The 9690-nt window shown below is 43.9% G+C and overlaps 1 protein-coding gene across 1 annotated transcript; it reads left to right on the forward strand.

The window, feature by feature from the left end:
• The first annotated feature begins 4543 nt into the window (after positions 1–4543).
• On the forward strand, positions 4544–9450 carry fbxo33 (F-box protein 33). The gene is made up of 6 exons (XM_008401923.2): positions 4544–5161; positions 7076–7186; positions 7924–8084; positions 8167–8375; positions 8447–8744; positions 9120–9450. The coding sequence occupies exons 1-6, from the start codon at positions 4734–4736 to the stop codon at positions 9383–9385; spliced, it is 1473 nt and encodes a 490-aa protein (XP_008400145.1). The 5' UTR covers positions 4544–4733; the 3' UTR covers positions 9386–9450.
• The last annotated feature ends 240 nt before the right edge of the window (positions 9451–9690 follow it).

Here is a 9690-nt window from a genome sequence, read left to right on the forward strand (position 1 = left end):
TCACATGTGTGTGTGTGTGTGGGGGGGGGGGGGGGGGGGGGGGGGTGAATTATTAATGAAGTGTGATGGATAAGGACCGGTGACCTTCTGTGACCCATCAGACCGGCGTCCTGGTGATGCATTAAACCAGAGCTGCTGTCAGCCTGAGGGGAGCCCCGCGTTTCTCTGGATGCTTTTATTTAAATGTAACGGGTTTCATATGATTCAGTTCAATTAAAGTAAAAACTATGATATGTTGTTTTTCTTGTTCATTTCTGATCCTGTTTGCAGACTTGAGACACAATTTGTCTTTTCATTTATTCAGTTTATTTCTAAAGCGCCATTTAACAACAAGGCCGTCTAAAGACACTTTACAGAAAAAAAAAAAAAGAATAAATAAATAAATACAAATAAAAATTGTAAAGAGCAATGTGTAATCAACCAGTCCGGTCAGACAAACTGAACTTACACTCCCATTTGATTTGAGTTTAATTTATTATTCAAATGATTAAAAACACGTTTTTATTTCTAAGAAAAGCCACAGATTGTTTAAAGTATTAAATCATTTCTTTTCTTTTCACATCAAGATCACATAGCAGCAGGATATGTTGATAAAACTGTAACAAACTGCTAAAATATTAATAAATGTCTGTCTGTGCTTTCAGTGAGGGAGTTTAATAATATTGAACATCTTTTCATATTGATGTAATTTTGTTTTATGCAGGTAAAACCTGCTTTGATTTGATTGATAATATATATTTAAGCACACAACTGTTATTCCAAATGTTCTATTTGAGTCTGACACCAACATCAGAACGAAACACTGAAGTCTGCTTTGGGTCAAAACGCTCCAAGAGGTAGATCTCATAAAGTTAGTTATGAAACACTGGACGAATTAATCTGAGCAAAATATGGAACCAGATCAGAATCAAGTGAACTGAAAATGTCCAAAAATAAAATAAAGGCTCATAAATTAGGACACCAAACTGGAAAATACAGTTTTTATTTCATTATTAGAATTTTTTTTTTCTTAAATTGAGACTTTCTATGATTTTACTTCATACAATATTTATTTTTTTAACTTTCAGATGATGTCATGGTTTACAAGCACCTAAAGCAGCTTTACGTGTTTTAACAAAATTCCTGAATGGAAAATAAAAAATGATCATTTAGCTTTGACAAATAAGCCACATTTTAACACAAATAAGACATTTTTAAAAACTGAACATAATTTTCATAAACCATCGCTTCTCTGTCTTGCCTGTCATAATTGTAATTCACCAAATGTTTGTGAGTGACGCAAGGGGTCAAAAGGTCAGTGAGACAAAGCAGGGAACATGGTGGGAGTAAAAGTGTGATGCTGGCAGACAGACAGGTCCCGCCCGGCTTGGCCTGGCCCGGCCCGGCCCGGCCCGGCCCGGCCCGGCCCGCTCCGTCACGAGCCCAGCAGGTTCACAGGAGCACAACGCAAATAAAATGAAATAAATGTTACTAATGTATCAGACAAAGATCAATATCAAAAACAGTTTCATTTGTGATTTTATTTATGAAATACCATCTAAAACATCCATCCATCCATTTTCTTTCACCCTTGTCCCTCAGTGGGGTCAGGAGGGTTGCTGGTGCCTCTCCAGCTAATGTACCGGGTGAGAGGCGGGGTCACCTGGACAGGTCGCCAGTCTGTTGCAGGGCAACACAGAGACGCACAGCCATGCACACACACACACACTCACCTAGGGGCAATTTGGAGAGGCCATTTAACCTAACAGTCACGTTTTTGGACTGTGGGAGGAAACCGGAGTACCCGGAGAAAACCCACCATGCACAGGGAGAACATGGAGACTCCATGCAGAAAGACCGGGAATCGAACCCAGAACCTTCGTACTGCAGCTCTACCAACTGCGCCACTCAATAAATGACCCGACTGATTTTTCTGTGTTTCCAGGTGAGTTTGGAAAGATTTTTACCTTAATAAATGAAACCATTTAAAACTGATTTCTGTATTTTTGTCAGATTCTGTCATTCTGTAATTTGAATCGTTTATAAAAAAAAAAAGCAAAAACAGAAGAAATGTGTGACCAGGTGAATATTTTTCACAGTGAAGGGCGTCCATTCAAACCTGGAGCTGTAATCTGCATCAGATTTACTAAATTACTGTCATTTTTACCTGGTTTCAGTTAAAATGTGGCAGTAATACGTCCAAAATTGTTGTCTATTTATGATTTTTCTAAATTAAAAAGATTACTAAAAGTGTGAGAACATTATTACCCAAATATTGTTTTCTGCCCTGCAGTTTGATGCTCACATGTTACGCATGTAAATACATGCGTAACATATTACATTATATTTTTACACAGGTTTTTACACCTGGTTGTGTTGCTCTCTGTCGCCCCCTGCTGTGCACTTGGCGTGATAACGTTCGCACCAGTAAAACGACAGAAAAAGTCTCTGTTTAACAACTGAAGCCCTCTGGCGCCACCTGCTGCTAAAAAAATCACAACTGCGCCCCAACAACCGTTCAATAACACATGACTAAAACAGCATCAAATAAACTTTGTCTACAGTTTGTAAAAACAGGAGAAGCTTCACTATAAGGAGAAAATATTCTAATGGGAAAAAAACAAAGGCAAATTAAAATAAGAGGTACTGGAAAAAATATGTATAACTTCTGCAATTTGTTTTATCAATAAAAACAAATTAATCAAAGTAAGACGTAAAGTTTTTTTCAAAGTATTTGATACACTGGTGATTTTTTAAATGTTCCTACTTACAAAGAATAAAGAGCTCTATAATTTTCATTGTAGGTTCATCTCAAATATTACAGTCAGAATCTAAAAATAAATCCGGAAAAATCACATTATGATTTTTATGTCTTTCACTAATTTGAATTTTTATTGCAGTAAGAATTAATTGATACATTAGAAAAGTAAAACTTATATTTGGACAGTTTCCTGTAGTTCTGGGCCCGGTTTGACTGCAGCTCTGGTTCTGGTCTGCATACAGATCTGCTCCAGAACCTTTTAGGTCTTAGGGCTGTTGCTAGGCAACATGGAGTGCAGCTCCCTCCAGTGATGTTCTGTTGGGTTCAGGTCTGGAGACCGGGCCAAGAAGAACATCATCCTTTTCTTCTGGAAGGTCAGAGTTCAGATCCTGGAAGATTTAACGCTCAGACCTGAACCTGAGCTGGAGGCTCACCACCCTGAACATCCAGCCACAGATAAAACAAACAGACGGCCTAGTCAAAGTCTAGACTTTTCATTTATTTGACCATAAAGGCTTGAAAAAGCCTTAACAGATGCGCTCTGTTTAATCTGACTGAGCTTCTGCTGTTTTGCAAAGAAGAAGGGAAAAAGCTTCAGTCCAGAACCACGTTGACCCTTCAGTTTTATCTACAACGCATGCCGCACTTTTTAGATTATCCATTTAATCTCACAGTTATGACCATTTCTAAAGTTTGAGTTTGAATACTTGAGGCTGCACAGTGGCGCAGTTGGTAGAGCTGTTGCCTTGCAGCAAGAAGGTTCTGGGTTCAATTCCTGGCCTGGGGTCTTTCTGCATGGAGTCTCCATGTTCTCCCTGTGCATGGTGGGTTTTCTCCAGGTACTCCGGTTTCCTCCCACAGTCCAAAAACATGACTGTCAGGTTAATTGGCCTCTCCAAATTGCCCCTAGGTGTGAGTGTGTGTGTGCATGGTTGTGTGTCCTGTGTGTCTCTGTGTTGCCCTGCAACAGACTGGCGACCTGTCCAGGTGACCCCGCCTCTCGCCTGGAACGTTAGCTGGAGAGGAACCAGCAACCCTCCCGACCCCACTAAGGGACAAGGGTGCAAGAAAATGGATGGATGAGTTTGAATACTTTTGTAAGGTATTGTTTTTGTCTTTTCCAGGATTTTAACAAAAATCAATCAGATCTGTGTCATAATTATTCATAACTGTGTAGTTTTCTTTTTGCCTTGTCTATTTTCTATAACTGCACAGTCTGCATTTCATTTATTTTATTAATATTGCTTATGTTTAATGTGTATCTGTGAGTTTCCCCTCTGAGACACAAATCAAGGATTTTATTCTAAACAATACAAATGATTAATATTTTTAAAGGATTTTTATTTTAATCTTCCTAAGTTTACATTCTTTTCTTTTTGCTGGGTCCATCTTTAACTGATCGTTATTTAGTAGCAGGAGCCATGTTTTTGGGAGTGACGTCATGCGTTGTCGCTGGTGCTGCATTGGTTTGCCCCCCACATGAAGCCCTGCGTCAGATTTTTGCAGCGGGGTGTGAACGTAAGAGGGGAGTGTCACGCTGGAAACAAATACCAAAATAAAGATCACGTGTTGGCTCGAGTTTCTCTTTTTTCTTTAATGGTTGGAGAGAAATACCGCCCTCTGCTGGACGACAGAGATATGGCAAAAATACGAGAGCCTCCGGACTAAACCATTCACCAAACCAGCGGAAAATAAAATAGAGTTTAGGCTTATTTTTAGGTAACATTGTGATATAGTTTTAGAATATAAATGAAAACAGTCTATCTGAGTTAACCTTGAAGCAATAATTTTGTGAGGCTTCTTGTTTTGGCGTGTTTTGGCCCCCGCGTCCTGGGTGACAGTGGTTCGGTCCAGTAGTGAAGGCGAAGCTGCAAAAAAGAACGATTTGTTTTCAAGGAGAGGAAGAAGCGTCGCCGACGTCCAGCGCGGCTGCATCGCTTCAAACAGAAACGGTTTGAACATTTCTAACTGCTCGCTGCTCTGCCGGCCCGCCATGGCTCTGTGCGGGGGTGTCGGAGCCATGGCTTTACCCAGCGAGCTCATCGTCCACATCTTCTCCTTTCTGTCCCACCGCGACAAGCTCCGGGCCTCGGCCGTGTGTTCCCGCTGGAGGGAGTGCCTGTTCTACCCCTCGCTGTGGACCGAGCTCAAACTGCGGATAGGCGGCGACGGCTGTAACGGCTCCGATAAGACGGCCAAGGTGGACTTCCTCATGCGGAAGTTCGGCTCCTTCGTACCGGAGCTGGAGCTGGAGCTGGCGCCGGTGGAAGGGAACCTCAGCCCGCTGAGCAACGACCCGACGGCCGCCAGGATGGAGCAGCCTCCCGGCGGCCAGGAGGCGCACCAGCGGCGGAGGGACGCCATGGCCACCTACTACTTGGACCAGGTGTTGTGTGTGTTCACCGGCATCCGCAACAATAGGTAACATAAATGTGCTGCTTTGTGTTGCATCCTGAAAACTACCTGACATTTGTTCATTGCTGAACATTTTGAGCTTTTAGTGTAAACAAACCCAGGCTGTAGGGAGTTACGTAATCATGTCATGTCTGTGCGGAGGGCAGGGAAGTTGGCTTCCGATTCGTAGGTAAAGGGCTATTTCAAAGTTTTTAGGAAGTCAGCTATCTGTTTTAGATCAGCTGTTTAAATTGAACGTGGACTAGAAAGTTTGATATTGTTCTAAATATGCATATTAATCTAACAAAAACACTTCTAATGTCATTTTATTTACGCTTCACCAAGCTGGGAGTAGTTTAAAGGCCTTAGATTGGGATCAGGTGTTAAATCTTTTATTTTCTGTGTAATGTGAAACTAGTCCCTCCATCAAGGAGCTGGACGCACATCTTGGTAATCTTTCATATGTTTGTTTTTCATAATCAGCAGGTCAAAAAACGAACCTGAATTATTTGACAGTGATGCAGATTCTTTAAAATATAGTTTATGAGAAAACAACTCAGCTGATTTTAATTATTTCCAAAGAGTATGGTGTCTAAAATGTTTGCCTGGACTGGAGAAAGCGACATTTTTATTTATTAATTAATCAAATATTAATTTAATTTATAGCTTTTTAAGGAGTTAAACATTCATATTCTGTCCTGAATGTCAATATTTTCCCTGCTGACATGTTTTAAATGACAATAATCACAATAATGTCCAGTTTCTAATGTTCCTTTACATTTAATTATCAGCATAAAAAGATTAAATATTTCTCTATTTAATCCAACTGTAATTATTATTAATGTGTTTTCTGGAATCTTCATAAATACAACCAGTTTCCAGCTCTGGGTTTTTAATCAGAGCTAATCACCATCCAGCTCATTTAAAATCAGTGAAATATCCCTTTAATGAAGCTGTGAATCAGACACCAACTTCAGGATCATTGACAGCATTCATCTGCAGACGTTTTTATCTCATCAGCAGTCCTGCCTCTGCTGTGTGTGTGTGTGTGTGTGTGTGTGTGTGTGTGTGTGTGTGTGTGTGTGTGTGTGTGTGTGTGTGTGTCAGAACCAGTATGTACTATGCAGCGCTGCAGAGAGCCTTTGTTGCCTCTGACCTGCTGATATCAGCACACACACACACACACACACACATTGACTCTTGACGTAGAGACGTGTTGGTCCTGATGAGCTGCTGTGGGTTAGACCCCACCTGAACAGATTAGAGATAATCTGGATGAACAATCTGCAGAAACTTTCCTTTTCATGTCAACATCCTCTCCTACATTCTCTTTCAGGCTCTGCAGGACTTTCTGGCAACAGCAAGGCCCCTATTCAGACCTGCTTACTTTGTCTAGGCCATGCCAACATCTGTTCTGTTGTTCTGCTTTTGTTTTGTTGTTCAGCAGCTTCTGTTTATCAATTATCTGCATTTTAAACCTTTAAGCTTCAAACTAATCACTGGATGATATTCCTCTACAGTAGGATGGCCTAGTTAAAGTATTTGATGATCAAACATGGCTATCTTACAGGTAGGATCAAAAGAGGCATCAGTTGTCTTATTTGACCTTTGACCTCCCCAGTTTGATTTGGACTAATTGTTTTTTATGTCTTATTCTATGAATTAAAATGGTTTAAGATGAAAAATGTTTTTTAATGAACATTTTAGTTTTGAACCCCCCCAGTGAATGAATGAATCGTTAAACTGCGTTAAAGTCGACGTCGTTGCCTGATGCATTTATGGACCAGAAACTGTGGGACTTCTTAGTTTTGCAGCTGAGACTAAAACAGATTCTTACTTGATCTCCGATCTGATCTGGGGACGGTAAACCAGGCGGTAAACTGATCCTCCACCTGTTTCCCACCAACATGACGACTCGTTTTTGTCTTGTTTTCTCTGCAGAAACCTGCAGAAGCTGAGTCTGTACGGAGACACCTTCATCCTGCAGCAGGACGGACCGCTGGACATGTCCAGCCTGCAGCAGGTCCAGCAGGGGGACAAGAAGATCAACGAGTAAGAGCAGAGCAGCCGCCATGTTGGCAGCAGTATGTAACTAAGTACACTCCCTGGGTCAGCTGGCAGCAGGGTTTGTCCCCCATGGCTGTGGAGGAGCTCCGGTCCTCTCCTCGATGATTCAGTCATGTCCTGCTTTGACTAGGCCGCTGCAGCAGCTTGATTTTTGTTGTGATCAGACTGAGCTTCAGCTGATGGACAGTTCAGGGTTTCCCCAGAAATACTTTGCGCCTGGTGGCGACGGGAAGTTTAGGTCCCATGACAGAAAATGAAATTGGGCCCCTGCTGATGCCGTTGCTCCGTCTGGAGCCAGTCGGACCCATGGGAGTGGAGCTGTAAGGACTCGGCTGGACTCTTGGGCCCAGTACCAGCACCAGAACAATATTTACTATATTTCAGTAAATTGAGTTGTTTTTCTGTTTTTCTGTATCTGATCAGCCGATACTAAAGCTCAGATATTGGTATCAACATCAGAAGTGAAAGAAGTAGATCAGTGCTGTGATTAGTTAATGATTAATTAATAAATGGAGCATACAGACTTGAAATAGGCCATTTATTGAAAGAACAACACACAGAGAGCTGCAGCTAAACCATAACTGTACAGAAACTCTACATGTAGCATTTAAGATGAAAGAAACTGTCGTTTTTAATCTGGTGGGTTTTGAAATCTATTAATCGTCAGAGTAATTGCTTAGTGAAGTAATGGTTTGAAGTGACCTGTGACCTCTGACCTGCAGGGTCCAGCAGCTGTTCATGGAGCTGCTGTCCAACAGCCGCCAGCTGCGCTGGCTGTCGTGCAGCTTCATGCTGGACGTGGTGACGCCCTGCTCCCTCTCCTGCCTCTCCAACCCTGCAGCCGAGACGCTGCAGCACCTCAGCTTACTGGACGACCAGCTGGGTCAGTATCCGCCCGGTTCTGACAGCTGCAGAGCTGGAGCGGGTCGGAGTGGCGTGCTGACCGTCTCACCTGTCCTCCGCAGGCCCCCTGATCTCCCCCTCAGAGCTGGACCGGCTCTCCAACCTTCACTCTCTGGCTCTGGATTTCTGCGACTTCACGTCGGAGCTCTGTGGTCTGCTGGCATCGCCACGACGAGCTCCCCTCCACCGCCTGTCGCTGCTGCTCAACGGCGCCGCCCTGGAGTTCAAACCGCTGGAGGGCACGGCCACAGAGGACGACTGGAAGGCGCTGGTAAGTCGGTGCCGCAGCAGCTGTTGCTCTTGACTCCGGCCGGTTCTGACGGAGGCTCCCTGACGCTGCAGGTCCGGGTCAGCGCCAACCTGCGCGTTTACGTGATGGCTCTGGAGGTGGACAGCTCGGACCTGCTCCGCGTCCTGAAGCCCAGCCTTCCTCTGGAGCGCCTCCACCTGGACAGCTACAACACGCTGGTGACGCACGGCGCCCTGGAGCTCATCTCCCAGCAGTACAAAAAAACCCTGACCCACTTCCTGCTGGTGAGGGACGGGCCCGGCTTCCCCGACCTCGGCGTCAACTGCAACGAGGATCCGCTGGTGCTGCTGGCGTGGCGCTGCAAACAGCTGGCCGTCCTGGTGATCCATGGTGAGTTCAGGGACCGTCGGCAGGTTCCACAACCTCTGCTTCAATCTTTACCAGGGAGTAGAAATGCTTTGTTCTAAATATTTGTGCTGTTTTAAGGTTATTGATCAGTTATTGTTGGTATTGGAAACTCAAACCTCACTGATATTTTATGAAACATTCAGTTTTGAGGTTTATTATTTGGATTAACTGATGATTAATAAAAATTGGCAGTTAATAAAAATAATCTTCAAAAAGTGAAGTTTGTGTTTAGGTTGAAAAACGGAGCAGAGATTTTAAATTCAGACATGAAACCGTGTAGAACCCGGTTCCTGGTGGTTCTGGTCCGTGTTGGTCCTCCAGCGTCCTGACCCCTGCCCTCTGCCCTCTGTCTCCTAGGTTACACCATGTGGTCCCATAACCTGGTGGCCATCTCCCGCCTGCTCGGCTCCAGCCTGCGCGTCCTCATCGTCTCTGAGGAGAGCCTGGACTTCGACCCGGAACAGTCCTACTACATGGAGGGCGACCCGGTCCACTACCTGGTGAAGCAGGTTTCTAAGAGCCTTGACCTCGACTGGCACCCCTGCCTGGACTTCGCCATGGTTCTGCCCGAACCCACCCAACACTTCCACCGCGAGCTGTGCGCCTTCAGCGCGGGCGTGTAGCGGCGCCGGACGGACCAGACCAGCTGGAAACACAGCAGACCTGAGTAAACCATGCAGAGCTCACACTCACAGGATCGGCTTTTATTTTAGTTTTTATTTCTGATCATTAAATTTGCTTCAGTCTTTTTTTTTTCTTTTTTGTTTTTAATTTAGAAATCGGAACAAATTCCTTCATAAAACCAGATTTTTAACTAGTCAGCTGAAATGACTTTGTCAAGTCTGGGCTCATCTAGTCTGGTCTGATCTGTGCTCGGCTGATCTGGTCTGATCTGATCTGGTCTGGTCTGATCCGGTATGGTCTGATC

The sequence above is a fragment of the Poecilia reticulata genome, unplaced genomic scaffold (assembly GCF_000633615.1).
Source record: "Poecilia reticulata strain Guanapo unplaced genomic scaffold, Guppy_female_1.0+MT scaffold_145, whole genome shotgun sequence".
Lineage (NCBI taxonomy): Eukaryota > Metazoa > Chordata > Actinopteri > Cyprinodontiformes > Poeciliidae > Poecilia > Poecilia reticulata.

Coding starts and splice junctions, on each gene's coding strand:
- fbxo33 (XM_008401923.2), top strand. CDS start 4,734: ATGGCTCTGTGCGGGGGTGTCGGAGCCATGGCTTTACCCAGCGAGCTC. Junction 7,187..7,923: donor GGGGACAAGAAGATCAACGA/GTAAGAGCAGAG, acceptor TCTGACCTGCAG/GGTCCAGCAGCTGTTCATGG. Junction 8,745..9,119: donor GGCCGTCCTGGTGATCCATG/GTGAGTTCAGGG, acceptor TCTGTCTCCTAG/GTTACACCATGTGGTCCCAT.